The 26,620-nt window shown below is 44.5% G+C and overlaps 1 protein-coding gene across 1 annotated transcript in view; it reads right to left on the bottom strand.

The window, feature by feature from the left end:
• Window positions 1-421: 421 nt before the first annotated feature.
• vps50 (VPS50 subunit of EARP/GARPII complex) overlaps window positions 422-26,620 on the bottom strand; it is a 202,050-nt gene continuing 175,851 nt past the window's right edge. The window contains exons 23-28 of the mRNA XM_031788900.1: window positions 24,188-24,342; window positions 17,743-17,839; window positions 16,129-16,287; window positions 7,284-7,405; window positions 2,467-2,656; window positions 422-2,101 (exon numbers count right to left, since the gene is read on the bottom strand). Coding sequence (XP_031644760.1) covers window positions 1,982-2,101; window positions 2,467-2,656; window positions 7,284-7,405; window positions 16,129-16,287; window positions 17,743-17,839; window positions 24,188-24,342 — 843 coding nt within the window. The 3' untranslated portion in view covers window positions 422-1,981. The remainder of the gene's footprint in view (window positions 2,102-2,466; window positions 2,657-7,283; window positions 7,406-16,128; window positions 16,288-17,742; window positions 17,840-24,187; window positions 24,343-26,620) is intronic.

Here is a 26,620-nt window from a genome sequence, read left to right as displayed (position 1 = left end):
CTCAGGAGTCCAATGGTCATTGCAGCTAAAGGTGGCACAACCAGTTATTGCATGTAAGGGGGCAATTACTTTTTCACACAGGGGCATTGGGTGTTGCATAACGTGGTTTATTAAATAAATAAAATAAGTATATCTTTTATGGGTTATTTGTTCACTCAGATTTCCTTTATCTAATATTAGGTTTAAGATCTGATCACATTCAGGGTCAAAAATATGCAAAAACAGATCACATCAGAAAGGGAGCAAATGCTTATTTTCACAGCACTGTTTCCATCCATCCATCCATCCATCCATCCATCCATCCATCCATCCATCCGTCTGCAGAACAAGGAGGAGTCAGACAAAGTGAGCAAGGCTGGGTTTAAATGTTAGTGTGTTTATTGTGTTACTGTATAATCATCTTACTTTAGTCTACAGCGCCAACATTTAACGATTTATTTTCACAATAGTGCACTGGAGTTTTATAATATGTAGTCTAATTGTGTCTTTTTAAATATTCTTTTACAGTTGACAACAAGATACAGGGTACCGCCAGCAAACAGATGATAGAACACTTCCAGTACTTATCATATAGAAATCATCCTGAATCCAAATTGACAATAAATAAAAACAACATTTTACACATTAACATTTACAGCATTATTTTGGGAAAGTTATGCATGAAAACATAATGGAATCAGTTGCGATATCAAAAACGTATATTTTTACAGATACAGTGACAATGATGGACGCTGTTTGTTTGGACAATAAAAACCCTTTTACATATATGACTTGGAAAGAAACGAGTGCAGGACGTGCAAGATATCATCTAAACCCACATTAGACCTAGTGCATCATCTATAACTAACCATTCAATATGTTCAGAATCAACATTAGATCAGGATAAATCATTTATGGACGTAACAAAGCACAGGTAGTTATAGTCCTGGACGAACAAGCTCCGAGGTTCCCTTAGGTACAGCTCTAGGATCAGTTTCCCCTCCCCCCAATCCTACCTTTACCATTAGTGGTGGAGATGCAAAACTGACCCTAGATCAGTGTCTATGGCGCGTTCACCCTACACTACTGGAACAACAGAACAAACATAGTGCCGTCATCCTCATTAATGGATACTTGAAGGGCACTAGAGACTGGATGTCTCCATAGGTGTAACCCTAAAGGAAACTATTTCATCAAACATCCCATGCTTTTTCACAAACTGTGTTTCTGCATACATGTGATACCAGGAAAAATGAACTTTTCCTGGATTTAAATGGAAAATGGAACGTTTTCTCAACTCAGCGCTATTTCAGTCGCTTAATAGTCATACAAGTCAAAAAGAAAATATTAAATGATTCAGTTTTTCTCCAGGGCCGGCGTTGCTCATGAGCGGTTTGCAGACGGGCAGAAAGAACTACATTATGCTATAGACATACAGTAGGAGAAAAAGATAACTGTCTGCCAGTCGATTCAGACGTCATGGAGTATCATTCAGCATTTCAAGTCATTTATCGTAAAAACAAGATTCCTTCCTCATATACATGTATACTGTATTCACGATGAACAGGAAAACGGAGCATCTCCGTGGAAACCTAGAAAACGCAGCGGAACTGTAAGCATATAGGACATCAAAATGAGGGACATACACAAGAGTAGCATATATGTTCTGACTAAGTGTCAAATAACTGTAACATTCCTGTATGAGCTTGTTTGTTAGCAGAAGTTCTTGTTTCATTGCTTCCTTTCTGTTCCGGGTGTGTTTTTCAGCATTCTAGGGTTGCAAAATTCTAGTAACGTTTTAAAAATTCCCAGGTTTTCCAGAAATCCATTAGGAAGATTCCTAAAATCAGGACTAATAAAGATATATCGGCAATCGTCCAAAGAGGATTTCTGAAAACCCTGGGTATTTTGGGAAAGTTACTGGGATTGCACAACCCTAGGGCATTCTAAAACCGCCACAGGTTTAGGAGCCACCTTAAATACAATAACCACGTCTGTCTGTCTATCTCTTTGGTCTGTCGATGTCGTCGATAGCCGCCAGGAGTTTCTGCCGGGCCTTCTTGTTGATGTGAGAGCCCAGACACACGTTCACCAGGTTGGCCAGCTGCTTCATGGAGTACTCCTGGTGGGACAGACAGACGGACACACATTATGGCCAGACAGCATTTATTCTCAGACGACATTTAGTCCCAGACAGCATTTAGTCCCAGACAGCATTTAGTCCCAGACAGCATTTAGTTTTACCTCACAGCTTGCTTCACATGACTGAGGAGAAAGTGTCTGCCTATTGTAACAACTGGCTAATTTAACTGTGGTTAACTATTACGTTTTCACTGCACACGTTTTGGATACCAGTGATGCCATAGGCAAGCACATCATAAGATTTGTGCTACACATTGCTGGTAAACAGGTTGAGCTACCCCAGTAGAAATCTCATTAGCACATTGAACAGACTGAGTGAATAATTATCATTATACTGTTCCTCACCCTGTGGTTCTTGATGAACTGCTCCATGTCATTCTCAGTCAGGTAGTAGGCTTTGATGTAGGTCTCCACAAAGTCCTTGTCAGGGATGGGCCTCATGTCCGTCAGCTTCTCAAGCTTCATCAGGAACTGCTGGAAGTCCAGCTGCATCAGGGCCCGCCCTTCGTTACTGCACTTCTTCACGTTACCATAGCTACAGGACAGAACAGGAGAGAAGTTGACTTTGATGACTTCTGTATTATTTCTGTCGAACAGTAGTTCAGTATTCGTTTAGTTTTTGTTGACAGAAGTTCAGAATCCAGAGCAACGATCTAAAAACATGGGATTTGTATTCTTAGTGCCAAAGGAACATGAACGAAGAACTAAAATGTCAAACAGAAAATCTGATATCGACAGAGAGCAAATAAGCCAAAAGGGTTCAATCTTAATTCTGCTCAGACAGTTTTCTTCAAAGCATATTTTGTCACAGACAGTTCAAGGGTTCTCAGTTTTAGTCCCAAAAAAGGTCAACAAGTAACATTTTTATATTCATATACCTTACAAACTTTATCTTCACAGTGTGTGGGGGTCTGGATTTGAGAGTGGAAGTGTGTGTAGCAGAACCACATCCACCAGATCAGTGGCTGCTGACATCCATGTTTGCTCTGGTCTTGACAGAGGCGTAAATGCTTTCTGGGAAAGAGACATACTACCAGAGAGACCTCTCCTCATGTCTCCCTCTCTCCCTACCTCCCTCTCTTTCTCACCGTCTTTCTTTCCCTCCCTCCAATCTTTCTCCCCCTTCCTATCTCTTTTCTTCTAACTCTCTATGGCTCCTCCCTCTCTCTTCACATGTCTCTCTCGCTCTCCTTACATCTATACCTCTCTCTCTCTCTCCCCATCCTTCTTTTCCTGCCTCCCTCCTATCTTCATTAACCCTCCATCTCTTTCCCCCCTCTCTCTCTCTCTGAGGTTGTCAGTCCCCCGGGGTGAGACAGTGAGTCAGACTCCATCTCCTCTCTGAGGAGTCCAGATGGGGGTGGAAATGAAGATAAACACAGCAAACAAGTGAGTGAGCAAAACAAACAGACAGATTAGCCTGGCCACTCTATCATAGTGGTGGAGGGAGGGAGTTGACGAGACACAGTAGCGTGACTCTCAGGTTGCCTCCCAAAATGGCACCCTATTCCCTTTATACTGCACTACTTTTGAAAGTAGTGCACTATTAAGGGAACAAGGTGCCATTTGGGATGCACACAGAGTCAGTCCAGGAACTTGGGGATAAACAGAGAGGGGAATCCCAGAGACTAAACCCAGTCTGGGAGGGAAGCTGAGAGGGAAAGACAGAGTTGAGAGGCAGACACTTGTGAAGGAACTCCACAGGTCTAATACTGACACACAGGCCATGTCTATGACGATGTGTGAAGGAACTCCACAGGTCTAATACTGATACACAGGCCATGTCTATGACGATGTGTGAAGCAACTCCACAGGTCTAATACTGATACACAGGCCATGTCTATGACGGTGTGTGAAGGAACTCCACAGGTCTAATACTGATACACAGGCCATGTCTATGACGATGTGTGAAGGAACTCCACAGGTCTAATACTGATACACAGGCCTTGTCTATGATGATGTGTCAAGCAGAGAATGAAGAGAACCCTGTACAGTTAGTTGTTGTACAGCATTGGGCATCTTTTCCCAAAACCATAACCCTGGTTTTCCTGTACTGTGATTCCTTTTCAAAACCTGACTAACACTAGCCCTGGACATAAAACGTAAAACCCTAACTAACCCTAGCCTTAGAACATTAAACCCTAACTAACCCTAGTCTTAGGACATTAACCCTAACTAACCCTAGCCTTACAACATTAAACCCTAACTAACCCTAGCCTTACAACATTAAACCCTAACTAACCCTAGCCTTAGAATATCAAACCCTAACTAACCCTAGCCCTGAATTTTGAACGTAAAACCCTAACTAACCCTAGCCCTGGATTGAGTTAAAACCATAACTAACCCTAGTCCTGGATTTAGAACTTAAAACCATAACTAACCCTAGTCCTGGATTTAGTTAAAACCCTAACTAACCCTAGTCCTGGATTTAGTTAAAACACTAACTAACCCTAGTCCTGGATTTAGTTAAAACCCTAACTAACCCTAGTCCTGGATTTAGTTAAAACACTAACTAACCCTAGTCCTGGATTTAGTTAAAACACTAACTAACCCTAGTCCTGGATTTAGTTAAAACCCTAACTAACCCTAGTCCTGGATTTAGTTAAAACACTAACTAACCCTAGTCCTGGATTTAGTTAAAACACTAACTAACCCTAGCCCTGGCCTTCTCAACTCTAAACTTCCAAACGTAGGCTGTGTTTACACATGCAGCCCAATTCTAATATATTTTTTTCACTAATCGGTCTTTAGTCTAATCAGATGTGCACTGAAAAAGTTCTGATGTGAAAAGATCTGATGTGATTGGTCAAAAAAACAACTACTGTCAAAAAGATCAGAATTGGGCTGCCTTACAGTCCAGCTCAGCACAATCAACCTGGATGCAAAGAACACACTACCCAGTTCCCTACCAGTCCCGCACTATGTAACACTCTCATAGGAGGTTGTGCTTGTCCCTCGTCTTTTTCCCACTTCATCACAAGATGGTCAGAGACGTTATGACATCTTTTTATTTCCCCACATCGCCCCCATTAATGCCATGTCTCTCTGGCCTAAAGAGGATGTCTCACCTGGCCGTATAAAACCCTGCCTACCAGTACATCTACTTCACACATGCTTGCACACACGCATGGTCACGCACACACCATAAATAATGCATTGGACAGAGAAAGCGGGTACAAGTGCTGATTTCAGGAAAAAAATGCATTAGTCCCTTTCAGGCCCCAAACCTTTGACTGACTTGCAAGGGAGATGGTTGTTATGGGAGCCATTTAGAATGTGTCAAGTGTTTAGAGGGGACTCAGGCCAGCCTTGTGTCAGACATGTTCCCTGTGGGGTCTCTATAACAGAACATATAACAGTCCTGGGATGGAGTGTTGGGGAGGAGGAGGCACAAAGAGTCAGCTTGTTGCTACCATATGGAAGGGATGACAGGACTGAAGAGGAGTTGTCTCAGGAGAATGAGAGAAAGCTGGAGAAAAGCTAGGAACGCTCAAGTCTCCCGTGCTTATCTAGTAGGCAATCTGCGTGTTTCTTTGCGGCACTCAAACGTTTAGTTTTGTGTTTATTTATGACAAGCAGATGTTCCAACAAGAGGATGTTCAACGCCCGAGAAGAAAAAGAGGAGGGGGAGTAAAGAAGAGAAAAGCAGCTCGTGGTCGTACCTTACTGCAGGAGAGGACAGGGGCTCCAAGCCTGCCTTGTTTAATAACTCACCTGAGGTATTTGGCATATGACACGCGAACAGGGCTCATATTTACGAGTGTACCCCAGGATGAGAGAACAGGGCCATCAACCAAAAAGGCAAAAGACGTCAAAATAAGAGATGAACGAGGCAGCAAAAATTTCCACACCTCTCCAATCCACCGGCAGTAAATCCACAGGTGCATATTAGCATGTCCCTGAGTGATGAACTATCACTATAACCATCATTGAATGAGCAGTAGGTTTGTGTTCACACATTTTATTTTTCCTGCCGTGCTTATCATAAGATATTTGCTGGCATTACAACTAGTCAGCAGCTTTTTGCTGCTCATAAAAAATTACAATAAAATAAAAAAGTCTAATAAAATTCGTACTTTTAAAATACACTATCACGTAAACTATATATGGATACAGAGAGCCATATTGACAACTTTACGGGAATAATATGAATGATAAGGCACCACTCAGCCCCTCAATGAACGAAAAGGCACCCACTCAGCCCCTCAATGAACGAAAAGGCACCCACTCAGCCCCTCAATGAACGATAAGGCACCCACTCAGCCCCTCAAGGAACGAAAAGGCACCCACTCAGCCCCTCAATGAACGATAAGGCACCCACTCAGCCCCTCAATGGACGATAAGGTACCCACTCAGCCCCTCAATGAACGATAGGGCACCACTCAGCCCCTCAATGAACGAAAAGGCACCACTCAGCCCCTCAATGAACGATAAGGCAACCACTCAGCCCCTCAATGAACGAAAAGGCACCCACCCAGCCCCTCAATGAACGATAAGGCACCCACCCAGCCACTCAATGAACGATAAGGCACCCACCCAGCCCCTCAATGAACGATAAGGCACCACTCAGCCCCTCAATGAACGATAAGGCACCACTCAGCCCCCCAATGAACGATAAGGCACCACTCAGCCCCTCAACGAATGATAAGGCACCACTCAGCCCCTCAACGAACGATAAGGCACCACTCAGTCCCTCAATGAACGATAAGGCACCACTCAGCCCCTCAATGAACGATAAGGCACCACTCAGCCCCTCAATGAACGATAAGGCACCACTCAGCCCCTCAATGAACGATAAGGCACCACTCAGCCCCTCAATGAACGATAAGGCACCACTCAGCCCCTCAACGAACGATAAGGCACCACTCAGCCCCTCAACAAACGATAAGGCACCACTCAGCCCCTCAACGAACGATAAGGCACCACTCAGCCCCTCAACGAACAATAAGGCACCACTCAGCCCCTCAATGAATGCTGCAATATATTTGCTGAAAAACGTATAGAAACCAATAAAAGTATTTTGTAAATCAAAGTAAGCAGGTAGGAGTTGTTTCTCTATCTTCTGAAGCCTACTCACCTCTCCAATGATATCTGCTGAAACATTCATATTTTTAACTACAAAATCAGCCCAAGTATTTTGTATATGCAAGTAAACAATTCACCCTTCCACCAGCGTCCTGTTGGCCAGACGGATGCAGTGTTCCCACAGGACATTAGACACAGGCAGAGGGACGCGGACATGTCTGGACACATCACCCAGCCTCTTGTTAAACTCTTCAAACTCCTGAGGAACAAAAAAAACATAACATTGGTTAGTTTTTTTATTCATGTTTTTAGTCCAGTGATACATATTTTATAAATAAATTGGGGGTTTCAAGACTTCTCAAAATCCCCAAAGTGTCATGTTAGCGCTACAAATTAATTCAGCAGAGGTACACTACATCTCATTCCAAAATCCTGGGAATTAATATTGAGTTGGTCCCCCCTTTGGTGCTATAACAGCCTCTACTCTTCTGAGAAGGTTTTCCACTAGATGTTGGAACATTCCTGCGGGGGACTCCATTCAGCCACAAGAGCATTAATGAGGTTGGGCACTGATGTTGGGCGATTAGGCCTAGCTCGCAGTCAGCGTTCTAATTCATCCCAAAGGTGTTCGATGGGGTTGAGGTCAGGACTCTGCAGGCCAATCAAGTTCTTCCACACCGGTCTCAACAAACCATTTCTGTATGGACCTCACTTTGTGCACGGGGGCATTGTCATGTTGAAACAGGAAAGGGCCTTCCCCAAACTGTTGCCACAAAGTTGGAAGCACAGAATCGTCTAGAATGTCATTGTATGCTGTTGTGATAAGATCTCGCTTCACTGGAACTAAGGGGCCTAGCCCGAACCATGAAAAAAAGCCTCTGACCATTATTCCTCCTCTACCAAACTTGACAGATTTGTCCGTCAGACTGCCAGATGTTGAAGAGTGATTCATCACGCCAGAGAACGCGTTTCCACTGCTCCAGATTCCAAAATGTGCAAGCTTTACACCACTCCAGCCAACGCTTGGCATTGCGCCTGGTGATCTTATGCTTATGTGCGGCTGCTCGGCCATGGAAACCCATTTCATGAAGCTCCCAACGAACAGTTCTTGTGCTGACGTTGTTTCCAGAGGCAGTTTTGGAACTCGGAAGTGACTGTTGCAACCGAGGACAGACGATTCTTACGCACTACGCACTTCAGCACTCTCGTTCTGTGAGCTTGTGTGGCCTACCACTTCGCAGCTGAGCCGTTGTTGCTCCTAGACGTTTCCACTTCACAATAACAGCACTTGACCTGGGCAGCTCTAGAAGGCAAACATTTTAACAGACTTGTTGGAAAGGTGGCATCCTATGACGGTGCCATGTTGAAAGTCACCGAGCTCTTCAGTATGGTCCATTCTACTGCCAATGTTTGTCTATGGAGATTGCATGGCTGTGTGCTCGATTTTATACACCTGTCCGCAATGTGTGTGGGGTGTGGCTGAAATGTATTTTGTGTGTGGATGAGCTAAGGGCCAGTTCAACAGATTCTACTGCAGAGTTGGTGAATAACATTGGTCGACATGCGTTCTCATTAACACAGCAGAGCAGACATCCATGTAACCTTTCAGCCCTCACATTCTCCCCCTGCCCCACAGATGTCCCAGCAACTCTTGCCATACAAGATGGCTGCCGGCCACGCTCCATTCCAACATGAGCAGCGGAGACATCAGGACTTGTTGATTCAGCTGGTCAGGCCCTTTTCTCTTCTCTTTCATTTCACCCCAAAAAGAGACAAGATGATTTTTAGACAAAGATGGATCGCTCCGATGTTCTCCCCACGCCAAAACCTACATACATCACTGTGTTCTTACACCATGTTTGTTGTCGAGTCAAACGTACAGACTAGGAAGTCAGAAAAAGGCCAGCAATCTTTCAAAACATTTTCCTCATTCACTTCACTGTGCCAGATGCCTTCTCAATTTGGGTGACTGATTCGCTGTGCACCTAAACCAAACCCAGCTAAATGCAGAGCACAGGAGAGAGGTTGTGCACACTAAGGTATTGCATCTGAGTGGCATAATTTCCAAGAATAAATCAAATTACATGTCATAAACCTAAAAAGACGTTTTCTCCCTCATTATGTTGACAGCTTGAAAGTAATGAATGATTGTCAAATGTCTTCTCAAACAAAAATGTTGTGCCATCACATTTGAATAACCTGGTTGGTAAATGAGACAATATCAGTGCCTGTGCAACAATTGAATGCAAATATAAGCCAATTTTGGACGCTAATATTCAACAGAAACTCATGAACACAACATTCTACACGATATAACATCATCTCCTATGCAATACAACCCTGTATCAATAACCTGTCAATCATAACCCATACTGAACAACGTCTATCTCAGAAATATATTGGATGACCAGCAGACGTTAGAACCTGACACTTATCCTCTTGAAATAAAAACATTAACGCTTTCCTACCTAATATCTGGTTGAAATATCTGTCACACACACCTTTATTTAAATGAGATTGGCTTAGAGCGGCTTAATAATGCTTCCAAAGAGCCGTCTTCCAGACAGCCGACCCACGGATCCAGAAAGGTGAGCCTGAGTGAAAACTCCCAAGAATTGGCGGCGGTGAGGTGGTTTGCTCGGAACGGTTCAGGATTTAAAGCTATGGCTGCTCAGGCAGACATGCTCATGCATATTTGAGGGATTTTCTTGGTTTCAGGCTCGCAAATAAGGGCCACGATCACAATTCCACTGTAAAACACCCATCTGTTCCTCTACACTAGATCCCTTTCTCTCCATATGCTCCGGCTCCATGCTAATCCTGCCACGCAATGGGACGCGTCTCCATGCAAATTGCATGATGGGATAAGCGTAATGCATGAATACTCAATTGATATTTGAGAGACACCTTTAAGCCTGAAGATAGATACAGTAAGGGATGAAGAGGCTCACCTTTCCTTAACAAACCTCAAACTTAGCTTCCCCAATCTGCCTTAAATTCCCCAAATCTTTTTCGTTGTTTGAATTTTTCAAACACTAGCTTGCAAATAATTTATATCGAAAGACCTCTCAAAGTGACTCGGAGAAAAAGAGGAGGAAACCTAAGACAAAGATCTTGACATGTTGAAAGAGATGGAAAGTTGTCGAGGACGTTGTGCTTCCCAGAGTGACAGGAAAAATGTGTTTTAAAAAATGACCTCCCCGCACGTCAAATACATTCCCAATAGGCAATCTGAAAAGACACATAGCATCTTGGTCCTAACCTTCTTGCAGAATAAATCGCCAAACACACTCCTAAAGTATTTGGGGTATTTTTCTTCCTGCAGTGTATTTAAAATGTTCACAGGGAGAAGGAGAGAGATAGCTGTGTGGGTCATTTGGTGACTAGCTGACTTCCCATGAGGTACTATATGTGTACTCTACTGTGGCACCCAGGAGAACATCACTAAATATGAAATACTCTGGTACAGATATACAGCTGTCCAACCGGGCAACCTGCCCGTATACTGCTTGCAACAGTTGAAGTCTGAAGTTTAGATACACTTAGGTTGGAGTCATTAAAACTCGTTTTTCAACCACTCCACAAATTTCTTGTTAACAAACTATAGTTTTGGCCAGTCGGTTAGGATATCTACTTTGTGCATGACACAAGTCATTTTTCCAACAATTGTTAACAGACAGATTGTTTCACTTATAGTGCACTGTGTCACTGCGGGTCAGAAGTTTACATACACTAAGTTGACTGTGCTTTTAAACAGCTTGGACAATTCCAGAAAATGATGTCATGGCTTTAGAAGCTTCTGATAGGCTAATTGACATAATTTGAGTCAATTGGAGGTGTAACTGTAGATGTATTTCAAGGCCTACCTTTAAACTCAGTGCCTCTTTGCTTGACATCATGGGAAAATCAAAAGAAACCAGTCAAGACATCAGAAAAAAAATTGTAGACCTCCACAAGTCTGGTTCATCATTGGGAGCAATTTCCAAACACCTGAAGATACCACGTTCATCTGTACAAACAATAGTACGCAAGTATAAACACCATGGGACCACGCAGCCATCATACCACTCAGGAAGGAGACGTGTTCCGCCTCCTAGAGATGAACGTACTTTGGTGCGAAAAGAGCAAATCAATCCCAGAACAGCAAAGGACCTTGTGAAGATGCTGGAGGAAACTATATCCACAGTGAAACGAGTCCTATATCGACATAACCTGAAAGGCTGCTCAGCATGGACGAAGCCACTGCTCCAAAACAGCCATAAAAAAGCCAGATGGGTCTTTCCAGTTAGCTGGTGTAACTGAGGAATGGGAAAATTCACCCAACTTATTGTGGGAAGCTTGTGGAAGGCTACCCTTGTATATAACAAAGTATTGAGATAAACTTTTATTATTGACCAAATACTTATTTTCCACCATAATTTGCAAATAAATTTGTTAAAAATCCTTCATTTTGTCTGTCATAGTTGAAGTGTACCTATGATGAAAATTACAGGCCTCTCTCATCTTTTTATGTGGGAGAACTTGCACAATTGGTGGCTGACTAAATACTTTTTTGCCCCACTGTATGTATATGTATATATGTATACACTGTATATATATCGCGGCAAAAGGTGGCGCTACAAAGTATTAACTTAAGGGGGCTGAATAATTTTGCACGCCCAATTTTTAAGTTTTTGATTTGTTAAAAAAGTTTGAAATATCCAATAAATGTCGTTCCACTTCATGATTGTGTCCCACTTGTTGTTGATTCTTCACAAAAAAATACAGTTTTATATCTTTATGTTTGAAGCCTGAAATGTGGCAAAAGGTCGCAAAGTTCAAGGGGGCCGAATACTTTCGCAAGGCAAATCAAATCAAATCAAATTTATTTATATAGCCCTTCGTACATCAGCTGATATCTCAAAGTGCTGTCCAGAAACCCAGCCTAAAACCCCAAACAGCAAGCAATGCAGGTGTAGAAGGCACTGAGATATATATATATATATACACACACACATACACACACAGTGGGGCAAAAAAGTATTTAGTCAGCCACCAATTGTGCAAGTATTGCTGGTTGCGAGAATACCAATTGTGCAAATATATATATATATACACACACACACACAATTATATATTGGGGAACAGAGTTGGGGAACATTGTCAGAGCAGAAGGAAGCAAGTTTTCTTCCAGGACAACCTTGTACGTGGCTTGATTCATGCGTCCTTCACAAAGACAAATCTGCCCGATTCCAGCCTTGCTAAAGCATCCCCCAGATCATAACCGATCCTCCACCAAATTTCACAGTGGGTGTGAGACACTGTGGCTTGTTGGCCTCTCCAGGTCTCGCACCCACTGTGAAATTTGGTGGAGGATCGGTGATGATTTGGGGGTGCTTCAGTGTGACCAGCAAAGCACCCCCACACCATAACACCCCCTCCTCCATGATTTACGGTGGGAAATACACATGCAGAGATAATCCGTTCACTCACACGGCTGTTGGAACCAAAAATCTCCAATTTGGACTCCAGACCAAAGGACAAACTTCCACTGGTCTAATGTCCATTGCTCGTGTTTCTTGGCCCAAGCAAGTCTCTTCTTCTTCTTAGTTTCCTTTAGTAGTGGTTTCTTTGCAGCAATTCGACCATGAAGGCCTGATTCACACAGTCTCCACTGAACAGTTGATGTTGAGGTGTGTCTGTTACTTGAATTCTGTGAAGGATTTACTTTGGCTGCAATTTCCGCGGCTGATAAATCTAATGAACTTATCCTCTGCAGCAGAGGTAACTCTGGGTCTTCCTTTCCTGTGGTGGTTCTCATGAGAGCCAGTGTCATCGTAGCGCGTGATGGTTATTGCGACTGCAAAAAGTTCTTGAAATGTTCCGTATGGACTGACCTTCATGTCTTAAAGTAATGATGGACGGTCATTTCTCTTTACTTATTTCTCTTGCCATAATATGAACTTGGTCTTTTACCAAATAGGGCTATCTTCTGTATACCCCCCTACCTTGTCACAACACAACGTATTGGCTCAAATGCATTATTAAGGAAAGAAATTCCACAAATTAACTTTAATTAGGCACAGCTGTTAATTGAAATGCATTCCAGGTGACTACCTCATGAAGCTGGTTGAGAGAATGCCAAGAGTGTTTAAAGCCGTCATCAAGGCAAAGGGTGGCTATTTGAAGAATCTCAAATATAAAATATATTTAGATTCCTGGGGGTGACTATATGATTCAATGTGTGTTATTTCATAGTTTTGATGTCTTCACTATTATTCTACAGAAAAATAGAAAATAGTAGAAATAAAGAAAATTAATGAGTAGGTGCTCTAAAACTTTTGACCGGTAGAGAGAGAGTGTGTGTGTGATATATATATATAGTTCCTCTGTTTAGTATCAGTGTTCTTTTGCCCATCTTAATCTTTTATCTTTACTGGCCAGTCTGAGATATGGCTTTTTCTTTGCAACTCTGCCTAGAAGGCAAGCATCCTGGAGTCGCCTCTTCACTATTGACGTTGAGACTGGTGATTTGTGGGCACTATTTAATGAATCTGGCAGTTGAGGCGTCTGTTTCTCAAACTAGACACTAATGTACTTGTCCTCTTGCTCAGTTGTGCACCGGGGCTTCCCACTTCTCTTTCTATTCTGGTTGGAGACAGTTTGCGCTGTTCTGTGATTTTGGACCCAACCACTGTCTTTGTAAGACGCAGAGTAGGTAGTGTAGGGGTGTTTTGCTGGTGACACGGTCTGTGAATTATTTAGAATTTAAGGCACACTTAACCAGCATGGCTACAACACCATTCTGCAGCAATACGCCATGCCATCTGGTTTGCCCTTAGTGGGGCTATAATTAATTTTTCAACAGGACAATGACCCAACCCATCTCCAATCTGTGTAAGGGCTATTTGACCAAGAAGGAGAGTGATGGAGTGCTGCATCAGATGACTTGGCTTCCACAATCACCCGTCCTCACAACCCAATTGAGATGGTTTGGGATAAGTTGGACAGCAGAGTGAAAGAAAAGCAGCCAACAAGTGCTCAGTATATGTGGGAACTCCTTCAAGACTGTTGCAAAAGCATTCCAGGCAAAGCTGGTTGAGAGAATGCCAAGAGTGTGCAAAGATGTCATCAAGGCAAAGGGTGGCTACTTTGAAGAATCTAAAATATATTTTGATTTGTTTAACACTTTTTTTGGTTACTTCATGATTCAATATATGTTATTTCATAGTTTATGTCTTCACTATTATTCTACAATGCAGAAAATATTGAAATGAAAGAAAACCCTTGAATGAGTAGGTGTGTCCAAACCTACTATATATATGTCAAAATGAGTCTCAGTAGTGTGTGTGGCCTCCACGTGCATGTATGACCTCCCTACAATGCCTGGGCATGCTCCTGATGAGGTGGCGGATGGTCTCCTGATGTATCTCCTCCCAGACCTGGACTAAAGCATCCGCCAACTCCTGGACAGTCTGTGGTGCAACATGGCATTGGTGGATGGAGCGAGACATGATGTCCCAGATGTGCTCAATTGGATTCAGGTCTGGGGAACGGGCGGGCCAGTCCATAGCATCAATGCCTTCCTCTTGCAGGTACTGCTGACACACTCCAGCCACATGAGGTCTAGCATTGTCTTGCATTAGGAGGAACCCAGGGCCAACAGCACCAGCATATGGTCTCACAAAGGGTCTGAGGATCTCATCTCGGTACCCAATGGCAGTCAGGCTACCCCTGGCAAGCACATGGAGGGCTGTGCGGCCCCCCAAAGAAATGCCACACCACACCATGACTGACCCACCGCCAAACCGGTCATGCTGGAGGATGTTGCAGGCAGCAGAACGTTCTCCACAGCGTCTCCAGACTCTGTCACATGTGCTCAGTGTGAACATCTGTGAAGAGCACAGGGCGCCAGTGGCGAATTTGCCAATCTTGGTGTTCTCTGGCAAATGCCAAACGCCCTGCACGGTGTTGGGCTGTAAGCACAACCCCCACCTGTGGACGTCGGGCCCTCATACCACACTCATGGAGTCTGTTTCTGACCGTTTGAGAAGACACATGCACATTTGTGGCCTGCTGGAGGTCATTTTGCAGAGCTCTGGCAGTGCTCCTCCTGCTCCTCCTTGCACAAAGGCGGAGGTAGCGGTCCTGCTGCTGGGTTGTTGCCCTCCTGCGGCCTCCTCCACGTCTCCTGATATACTGGCCTGTCTCCTGGTAGCGCCTCCATGCACTGGACACTATGCTGACAGACACAGCTCGCATTGATGTTCCATCCTGGATGACCTGCACTACCTGAGCCACTTGTGTGGGTTGTAGACTCAGTCTCATGCTACCACTAGAGTGAAAGCACCGCCAGCATTCAAAACTGACCAAAACATCAGCCAGGAAGCATAGGAACTGAGAAGTGGTCTGTGGTCACCACCTGCAGAACCACTCCTTTATTGGGGGTGTCTTGCTAATTGCCTATAATTTCCACCTGTTGTCTATTCCATTTGCACAACAGCATGTGACATTTATTGTCAATCAGTGTTGCTTCCTAAGTGGACAGTTTGATTTCACAGAAATGTGATTGACTTGGAGTTACATTGTGTTGTTTAAGTGTTCCCTTTTTTTGAGCAGTGTATATATATATATATAAATAAATGTTTCAGAAATAATGATATTTATCTATCTTGGTACAGAGACAGGCCTCTTTTTCAGGTCAAGCCGTAAGTCAGGTCTCCACATAGACTGATTGGACATGACTGTGTGGCAACACCACTATGTTCCAGCATTCTATATGTAGAGTTTATAGCTCCTTAGGGCTATTACAGAAAATATATACAGAGAGAAATCAGCAATGACATGATTAACGGACATAACCTTACAAAATAATCAATTACAGGAATACACAGACCCTCCACACACACACACACACTTACTTACCTGCAGGCTAACAATTCCCTTGACCATTTCATTCATTACACCCACACATATTCAAAAAAGTCAGACATGCCACATTACCTTTAACAGGACGTCAACGTACACGTTGTGCTGCGACATTATCTCTCTAATGTCCCACTTAACTCCAGCCATCAGCAGCAGCATCTGTTCGTAGTCTAAAGCCTTGGCCGCCACCACCCAGTATATGGGTTTACGTAGCTCACTGGCCGTGGAGACAGTCTATAAGAGAATGACAAGGACAATGGAATAAACAAAGACAGATATTCATTTGGAGGTTCTTTAGAAAATGTGAAACCTTCACGACTTTGTAATGGTACACACATTGAAAAAACAAGCTAACACCGAAGGGTTTGTGCTCAACAGCCATTTATACCCTCACTGATAAGGCCATGTGTGATGAACAGCCATTTACATCCTCACTGATAAGGCCATGTGTGGTCAACAGCCATTTACATCCTCACTGATAAGGCCATGTGTGGTCAACAGCCATTTACACCCTCACTGATAAGGCCATGTGTGGTCAACAGCCATTTACATCCTCATTGATAAGGCCATGTGTGGTCAACAGCCATTTACACCCTCACTGATAAGGCCATGTGTGGTCAACAGCCATTTACATCCTCATTGATAAGGCCATGTGTGGTCAACAGCCATTTACACCCTCACTGATAAGGCCATGTGTGATGAACAGCCATTTACATCCTCACTGATAAGGCCATGTGTGGTCAACAGCCATTTACACCCTCACTGATAAGGCCATGTGTGGTCAACAGCCATTTACATCCTCATTGATAAGGCCATGTGTGGTCAACAGCCATTTACACCCTCACTGATAAGGCCATGTGTGATGAACAGCCATTTACACCCTCACTGATAAGGCCATGTGTGGTCAACAGCCATTTACATCCTCATTGATAAGGCCATGTGTGGTCAACAGCCATTTACATCCTCATTGATAAGGCCATGTGTGGTCAACAGCCATTTACACCCTCACTGATAAGGCCATGTGTGATGAACAGCCATTTACACCCTCACTGATAAGGCCATGTGTGGTCAACAGCCATTTACACCCTCACTGATAAGGCCATGTGTGGTCAACAGCCATTTACATCCTCACTGATAAGGCCATGTGTGGTCAACAGCCATTTACATCCTCATTGATAAGGCCATGTGTGGTCAACAGCCATTTACAGCCATTTACATCCTCATTGATAAGGCCATGTGTGGTCAACAGCCATTTACACCCTCACTGATAAGGCAATGTGTGATGAACAGCCATTTACACCCTCACTGATAAGGCCATGTGTGGTCAACAGCCATTTACACCCTCACTGATAAGGCCATGTGTGGTCAACAGCCATTTACACCCTCACCGATAAGGCCATGTGTGGTCAACAGCCATTTACACCCTCACTGATAAGGCCATGTGTACAGTCATGGCCAAAAGATTTGAGAATTACACAATAATTAATTTTAACAAAGTCTGCTACCTCAGTTTGTATGATGACAATTTGCATATACTCCAGAATGTTATGAAGAGTGATCAGATGAATTGCAATTAATTCCAAAGTCCCTCTTTGCCATGCAAATGATGGTCTGTGCAACGCCCCAGTGAACTTTGCAGGGAATAAGGTGCCATTTCAGATACATCCATAAAGTTGTGGACTGACTGACCTGTGAGTAGAACTGCTGGAGGAACGGCTTCTTGGCTGCAGGCATCATGGTGTCTAGGTGAGACTGAAGGAACTCAAACTGCTCGGCCAGAAACACCCTGGACAGAAAACAGTACAGGCTTTTAGCTAGGTGGATCAGAAATGGAGGCAGGGTTAAAGGAGTATGGAAAGGGATAGGAGGGGCCAGGTAAGCAGGGGCTTTGGCTGGATGGATTGGGATATTACAGACAGAAAGGTTTGCCATTATCCACCTCTCTCCCCTGAGCTTTAGAAATTTCTCTTGATACCTCTGTGCTTGTTACCGAGGTCATTTCAGTCCTAACTTCAGATGGAGGTGGAATGGAGTGGGACGTAGCTAGAGAGGTAGTTTCAGTCCTAACTTCAGATGGAGGTGGAACGGGGTGGGACGTAGCTAGAGAGGTAGTTTCAGTCCTAACTTCAGATGGAGGTGGAATGGGGTGGGACGTAGCTAGAGAGGTAGTTTCAGTCCTAACTTCAGGTGGAGGTGGAATGGGGTGGGACGTAGCTAGAGAGGTAGTTTCAGTCCTAACTTCATTAGAGGTGGAATGGGGTGGGACGTAGCTAGAGAGGTAGTTTCAGTCCTAACTTCAGATGGAGGTGGAATGGGGTGGGACGTAGCTAGAGAGGTAGTTTCAGTCCTAACTTCAGATGGAGGTGGAATGGGGTGGGACGTAGCTAGAGAGGTAGTTTCAGTCCTAACTTCATTAGAGGTGGAATGGGGCGGGACGTAGCTAGAGAGGTAGTTTCAGTTCTAACTTCAGATGGAGGTGGAATGGGGTGGGACGTAGCTAGAGAGGTAGTTTCAGTCCTAACTTCAGATGGAGGTGGAATGGGGTGGGACGTAGCTAGAGAGGTAGTTTCAGTCCTAACTTCAGATGGAGGTGGAATGGGGTGGGACGTAGCTAGAGAGGTAGTTTCAGTCCTAACTTCAGATGGAGGTGGAATGGGGTGGGACGTAGCTAGAGAGGTAGTTTCAGTCCTAACTTCAGATGGAGGTGGAATGGGGTGGGACATAGCTAGAGAGGTAGTTTCAGTCCTAACTTCAGATGGAGGTGGAATGGGGTGGGACGTAGCTAGAGAGGTAGTTTCAGTCCTAACTTCAGATGGAGGTGGAATGGGGTGGGACATAGCTAGAGAGGTAGTTTTGGCCAGGTCATACTGCACCTTCTTTGAAATTAACACCATATCAACAAATTAACACCATATCAGGCCTGCAAGCCTAAAACTCAGGAGTTTTTACATTCACTGGGTTTTCATCAACACGGCTATATAATAGCAAACACTGAGCAGAACAGTTTGGGGGAGGAAAACTAAAATCAATAGAAACAAAAACAAAAGCTTATCCAGTCTAAAACCTGTGGCACGTTTTTCTAAATGTGTCAGCGTGATAGATGCCATTATTTTCAGTTTGTTTACATTTTGCTTACATAAACACAATTCAAGAAAATAAGTTCAGCTAACTGGGTTGGAGTTCAGGCGAGTCAGCCAGTCAGCCAGCCAGTCAGCCAGCCAGCCAGTCAGTCAGTCAGGGAACTAGAGTAGCATAGAAACCTGGAGTGTCATACAATAACTACAGATTTATGAAGGGCAACTGAGAATGCTGAACAGGAGATTTGTTTTTAATGACCGACCACGTAGCAAGACCATGGCAATATAAATAGTTTAGCCATTGAATAGGAGTTGCACTTGAAGCTTGTTTTTTTTGGTGACGCAAAACGAACCATTCAAATGTCATTACTTAGGATAGAGACCAGAGAAAGATATTAAACGTGTATGTCTATAATGTGTCGTTTCCAAGATGCGCGTTACATAAAGACATTGAGAGGACAAATTCTTTATTAACAAGTGCTTGTTACAGTAGCAGCTAGCTGACCAATGACAAACAAAAACACATTTAAACTTTGTGAAAATCTGTGTGTCGGGGACGGATATAAATTGCAAGCGGATGAGTGGGAAGCAAATAGAACGTCACCAAAGACCAGAAAGAGTGAATTTACACTCAACCATCCAACATTAACAAGCACAAGTAGTGTCCAAGACGCCACGAGACACACACACAGCTAGCACCTGCCACCGTTTAATACACCAACAGCCCCACAAACGAGCCTTGGCAAATACATTTGTTTTTCTGGACTCTGAAAATGTTCATTATGCACCATCCGCCACGTGAACACAAAGCTTATGTTTACCGTGGGGAGAGATATGCCGCTAAGCCGCGGGGGCCAAACGAGCTAAGCCCTGCCATTTATTGGGTTATGCTTATATAAATAGACAATGGCTAAAGGCATTTTCCCCGGCCCTCATCTCTTGCACCTATAATCTTGATCTTTGCCCAGGGCGGCCCTCATTGATTATTCCATTAAAGCAAATGCTAAATGAGGTGTTACAGGTAGAGAAGGCCTTTAGAGGCTCCAACAGCCAGTAATGGCTATATTAAAAATGGTGTATTATATGCTGAGCATGTCTGGGTGCTGCGGCAGAGGGGTTAGGTGGTGCCTAGCTTCAATAACCCTGCTCTGAGGGGAACAAAAATTCAGTGCAATTATGCACAGGGGCAGATGGCTGTATGTCTTATCCCATAAGAACTACGGGTGTAACGGTACACATATTGGTACTGAACAGTTCGGTACAGGGACCTTGAACAAGAATGAATACATAAAAAAATATACAGTACCAGTCAAAAGTTTGGACACACCTAGTCATTACAGGGTTTTTCTTTATTTGACTATTTTCTACATTAGTAGTATAATAGTGAAGACAACAAAACTATGAAATAACACACATGGAATCAGGTAGTAACCAAAAAAGTATTAAACAAATCAAAATATATTTTGTATTTGAGATTCTTCAAAGTAGCCACCCTTTGCCTTGATGACAGCTTTGCACACTCTTGGCATTCTCTCAACCAGCTTCATGAGGTAGTCACCTGGAATGCATTTCAAGAGCGAGGTATATTTATAACCGAGGATATGCGCCCATTCTTGTCAGTTGAGTAGAATAGGGGGGTTTAGCACCTTGCAAAAGAGCTCGAGGCACGTTACGAACTTCGTTCTCTCACACCTATTTCAGCAAACATGTAGTACCCGCTCTATATAAGCAAGCTAAAGCCAAATTTGTCAAGGAATTGACGAATGCACCCTGTGTTGCGCTTACTACAGACGGGCGGACAAACTGAGTGTACAAAACATTAGGAACATCTTAATAGTATTGAGTAGCATCCCTCTTTTGTCCTCAGAACAGTCTCAATTCGTTGGGGCATGGCATGGACTCTACAAAGTGTGGAAAGCGTTCCACATGGATGCTGGCCCATGTTGACTAATGCTTTGCTTCCCACAATTGTGTCAAGTTGGCTGGATGTCCTTTGGGTGGAGGACCATTCTTGATACAGTCGGTAAACTGTTGAGCGTGAAAAAAACAGCAGTGTTGCAGTTCTTGACACAAACCAGTGTGCCTGGCACCTACTACCATTCACCTTCTGAACAGCACACATACACGATCCAAGTCTCTATTGTCTCCAGGCTTAAAAATCCTTCTTTAACCTGTCTTCTCCCCTTCATCTACACTAATTGAAGTGGATTTAACAAGTGACATCAATAAGGGATCCTAGCTTTCACCTGGATTCACCTGGTCAGTCTATGTCATGGAAAGAACAGGTGTTCATAATGTTTTGTACACTCAGTGTATATGGAATCAGGAACACCAACACTTTGTATTTTCTACTATAGTAGCAAACTGTTGGCATTTTATTTTCCCCCTTTACTGAAGCTGAACTGAACCGTGACCCCGAAACTGCAATATGTACCGAGCTGTGTGTTTGGTGAACCGTTACACCCTTACTAAGGACCCTTTCTTACTTCCATTAAAGGGGCAATCAGCAGATGGTATATGCCCATTGATTTTAGAAGAATATAACGTATAAATGCCTCATGAGCTTAGCTCAACTGTTGTTCCCCATCAGAACCCAAAATATAAGCTTGTTTTACTCCAATGTAAACAAAGTAAAAGAAAACAAACAATGTAAAGCCTCAAAACATGGTTAAAACTATAATTTTGATATCATGGATGGTCAGTCCATGAATCCAATTTCTCCAGTCCCATTCGTCAGCTTTCTACCGAAATAGTGGCAGGGAGAACGCTATTTCATTGTTTCATTTGTTGATTGGCCCTTTAATTAAGCGGTGTCCCTTTCTGCTACCTGCTCTCAAAGGTTTAAAAAGTTAACGTTTCATCAAAACCTTTTCAGTCTAGTTTTCTATTGGGGCCATCTGGCAGCGGGTGTGGTGGCTGGTGCCTCGGAATCGGGGTCCCTGGCTGGCATATGGGCATTCATAAGTAGTTTCACATAAACCACTCCAAGTTGGGGATCGGCTATTGTTAGACTGTTATGTATGAATAGTGAATGCCTAAGCGTGTGTGTGTGGTGTGTAGATGAGGGAGTGAAAACGGAAATGAAGTGAAAGAGAGAGAAAGCGAGAGCGAGCGAGACCGAGAGAGAGACCGAGAGCGAGAGAGAAAGCGAGAGCGAGCGAGACCGAGAGAGAGACCGAGAGCGAGAGAGAAAGCGAGAGCGAGCGAGACCGAGAGAGAGACCGAGAGCGAGAGAGAAAGCGAGAGCGAGCGAGACCGAGAGAGAGACCGAGAGCGAGAGAGAAAGCGAGAGCGAGCGAGACCGAGAGAGAGACCGAGACCGAGAGAGAAAGCGAGAGCGAGCGAGACCGAGAGAGAAAGCGAGAGCGAGCGAGACCGAGAGAGAAAGCGAGAGCGAGCGAGACCGAGAGCGAGAGAGAAAGCGAGAGCGAGCGAGACCGAGAGAGACCGAGAGAGCGAGCGAGACCGAGAGAGAGAGCGAGACCGAGAGAGAGCGAGACCGAGAGAGAGCGAGACCGAGAGAGAGCGAGACCGAGAGAGAGCGAGACCGAGAGAGAGCGAGACCGGGAGAGAGCGAGACCGGGAGAGAGAGCGAGACCGGGAGAGAGAGACCGGGAGAGGCAGACAGAGACCGGGAGAGAGAGACAGAGACCGGGAGAGAGAGACAGAGACCGGGAGAGAGAGACAGAGACCGGGAGAGAGAGACAGAGACCGGGAGAGAGACAGACAGAGACCGGGAGAGAGACAGACAGAGACCGGGAGAGACAGACAGAGACCGGGAGAGACAGACAGAGACCGGGAGAGACAGACAGAGACCGGGAGAGACAGACAGAGACCGGGAGAGACAGACAGAGACCGGGAGAGACAGACAGAGACCGGGAGAGAGAGACAGAGACCGGGAGAGAGAGACAGAGACCGGGAGAGAGAGACGGAGACCGGGAGAGAGAGACGGAGAGACAGAGACCAGGAGAGAGAGACAGAGACCAGGAAATAGAGACAGAGACCGGGAGAGAGAGACTGGGAGAGGGAGACCAGGAAAGAGAGGATAACAAGAGAGAAGGGAGAAAGAAAGGGGAGACAAAGTGGGAGACTGGTACTGAACTGTAAACAACAGCAGAATGCAAACTGGGGAGAGAAATATCCACTAACTCAATTGAGGAATAAAAAGTGATCTAACAGCCCGTTTCCCTGCAGCGCCAGCATCCTGAAGATTAGAGAAAAGGAAGAGAGTTAGTTCCAAATGGCGCCATATTCATTATATAGTGCACTACTTTTGACCAGAGCCCTTGGGGAACAGGGTGCCATTTGGAATGCAAACAGAGACACGTCGAGCTTCCCGAGACTCCTGCATCATACCACTTAATTCAATGAATACCCCTCGGGCATGCAGTCGTGAGACAGCCTCTATTGACTCATCAGGAAAACTGCTCGTCTTACCACAGCAGTCGTCTTCAGATCTCATGGCTGCAGAGAGAAGGAGAGGCAAAGGGAGGGCAGGGACACACACACAGTTCTGTGGCAGACAGCACACTACCTACTGTTTCACCAATAGAGCTGCACTGAATCAAACTTTAATTAGCTAACAAACATGTTTAACGTTACCAACTTTAAATGTATTAGTAATCACATCCAATAAAAGTGTCTCCAAAGAGCAAAGCGGTCACCCTGACCCTAAAGTATCTCTGGCCACCACCCTCTAGGGACTTCTAAAGGACCATACAGAGGAATAAACAGGGATGTATTCATTATGCCGATTCTGTTGCAAAACGTTTCGCAACAGAAATCATTTACTCCAAAAGGAAAACATTTTGCAACAAAAACTGGAATTTCTATTGGATAAATTCAGGGAGGTCCCTCCCAGTTTCGTTCTGTTTGCTCCCGTTTGGTTCTTGCATGATAAACGGTTTCCGTTGCAAGACATGATGAATACTCTCAGGAGTATATTGACTCAGTGTCAGCCACCCGTTACAGGTAGACAGAGGTATCAAGTATAAAGAGGGGACTTCTAAAGGACCATAGAGAGGTATGAATGAGTTACTGAAGAAGGGTTCTCTTACAGTGACTCTGTGGCGACCACCCTCTGGGCCAGGCCGTAGAGGGTCTCGCTGGCTGTCAGGACCACAAGCTGGCTGAGGTGGGGGCTGGGCACCTTCTCCTTTCTGTCCTCCCCCGGACCACTGTGCACGATGGAGCTGCCTTCCCCCAGAGAATCCTATAACAGGGGGACAGAGAGGGAGCGAGACAGTCAGACCGACAGAGACAGGGACCAGTTAGCTGTGAAAGGACAGCGATAGAGACAGAAGGATAGATGATCTGGCTGACAGACCAGGGAGACACAGTAGCTAGGTTTCCATCAAACTTTGCGAAAGATTTTCATGCAAATATTCTAAAATAAGAATAAAAACAAATTCCGTCAAATAGACTTGTCGCACATAAAAGGCTGTGTGATGACATAATTCCCATGTACCGAATAATGTACCGAATAAAAATGAGTTTCCATCGCATTTTCAACTCTAATGGTTTTGTCACAAACTTGTGTTCTATAGAGAATGTTCCCACTCTGGTCGTGGTATTTGCGCTCTAGCCAACCTCTCGCAGATACAGTGTGGGTAGGCTACCTACATTATGAGATTATTATGGACAAAATAGCTAAATTCTTTTTATTTGTTAAATGGCAGCCAAGCTTCAATCATCATGTCACCAGAATAAGACCCTTGATGTTACTGGAAAGGAGCATCAATCACATTGCACTTTCACCTCCCTGTGAAATTCATGCTTACCAGAGTCTAGCGTATTTTGTATGTACATTGGGTCAGATGTGGCAGGGCTTGCAAACTATTACGGACTACAAAGTGAAACCCAGCCGTGAGCTGCCCTGTGACGTGAGCATACCAGACGAGCTAAATGCCGTTTATGCTCGCTCAGAGGCAAAGCAACACTGAGGCGTGCATGAGAGCACCAGCTGTTCTATGCATGTGATCATGCTCTCCGTAGTTGATGGGAGGAAGACCTTTAAACAGGTCAACATTCACAAGGCCGCGAGGCCAGACGGATTACTAGGACGTGTACTCAGAGCATGCGCTAACCAACTGGCAAGTTTCTTCAATTCCATTTTCAACTTCTCCCTGATCAAGACTACAGCTCAGCGTTCAACACCATAGTGCCCACAAAGCTCATCACTAAGCCAAGGACCCTCGGACTAAACACCTCCCTGAAAGGAAATTTATAATATCTGTACATTGCAATTCTACCGGTAATTACAAAAGTACAATGATTCATGTTATGCTTTAGCTTGGGATTACGAATCAGTGGTAGACACTTGTAAGTGCATGAAGAGGTCAACTGTACAAAAGTCAGATGTCTGTGTGTTGAAACTATACTTTCAGTTCCTGTTGATACGATGTTCCAGTCTTACTTCTGCTAGCACATGATAGCAATAGGAGGAAGAAGGATTGGGAAACTAACTGAAAATAACAATAAACTGAACTCCGCCTAGCAGAGCAACTATTAATTATGAGCTTATATGCTATTAAAGTTAAGGGACATCACCCTGGGCGGAGTGATCCTCAGTAGGGGATAAAAAGGGAAAACACCATATTTTGTACTGAGTGTGTTACTTTCAAATTACTGTCAGTGTAAACTCCGGGTTGCAATCCGGCTTGCGATCCTTATTAAACAAACTAACCTCTGATCAAAGAAGTTTCCTGTGGTCTCTTGTATAAACATAGGGCAGATTTCCCTTACAGCCCCCAGGTGGTAAGGGTAGGTAACAACACATCCGTCATGCTGATCCTCAACACGGTCCCTGACTGTACTCCCTGTTCATCCACAAATGCGTGGCCAAGCATGACTCAAACTCCAAGTTTGCTGACGACACAACAGTGGTAGGCCTGATCACCGACAAAGATGAGACAGCTTATAGGGAGGTCAGAGACCTGGCAGTGTGGTGCCACGACAACAACCTCTCCCTCAACGTGAGCAAGACAAAGGAGATGATCGTGGACTACAGGAAAAGGAGCGTCGAACAGGCCCCCATTATCATTGACGAGGCTGTAGTGGAGCAGATTGAGAACTTCAATTTCCTTGGTGTCCACATCAACAAACTGTCATGGTCCAAACACACCAAGAAAGTCGTGAGGAGGACACGACATTGCCTTTCCCCTCTCAAGACTGAACATATTTGGTATGGGTCCCCAGATCCTCAAAAAGTTCTACAGCTGCACCATCGAAAGCATCGTGACCGGTTGCATAACCGCCTGGTATGGCAACTGCTCGGCATCCAGCCGTAAGGCACTACAGAGGGTAGTGCGTACAACCCAGTACATCACTGGGGCCAAGCTTCCTGCCATCCAGGACCTATATACTAGCCGGTGTCAGAGGAAGGCCCAAATAATTGCCAAAGACTCCAGTCACCCAAGTCATAGACTGCTCTCTGTGCTACCACATGGTAAGTGGTACCAGAGCGCCAAGTCTAGGTCCAAAAGGCTCCT

Source organism: Oncorhynchus kisutch, linkage group LG14, assembly GCF_002021735.2.
Source record: "Oncorhynchus kisutch isolate 150728-3 linkage group LG14, Okis_V2, whole genome shotgun sequence".
NCBI lineage: Eukaryota > Metazoa > Chordata > Actinopteri > Salmoniformes > Salmonidae > Oncorhynchus > Oncorhynchus kisutch.
This window is presented reverse-complemented; position numbering and strand designations above follow the sequence as displayed.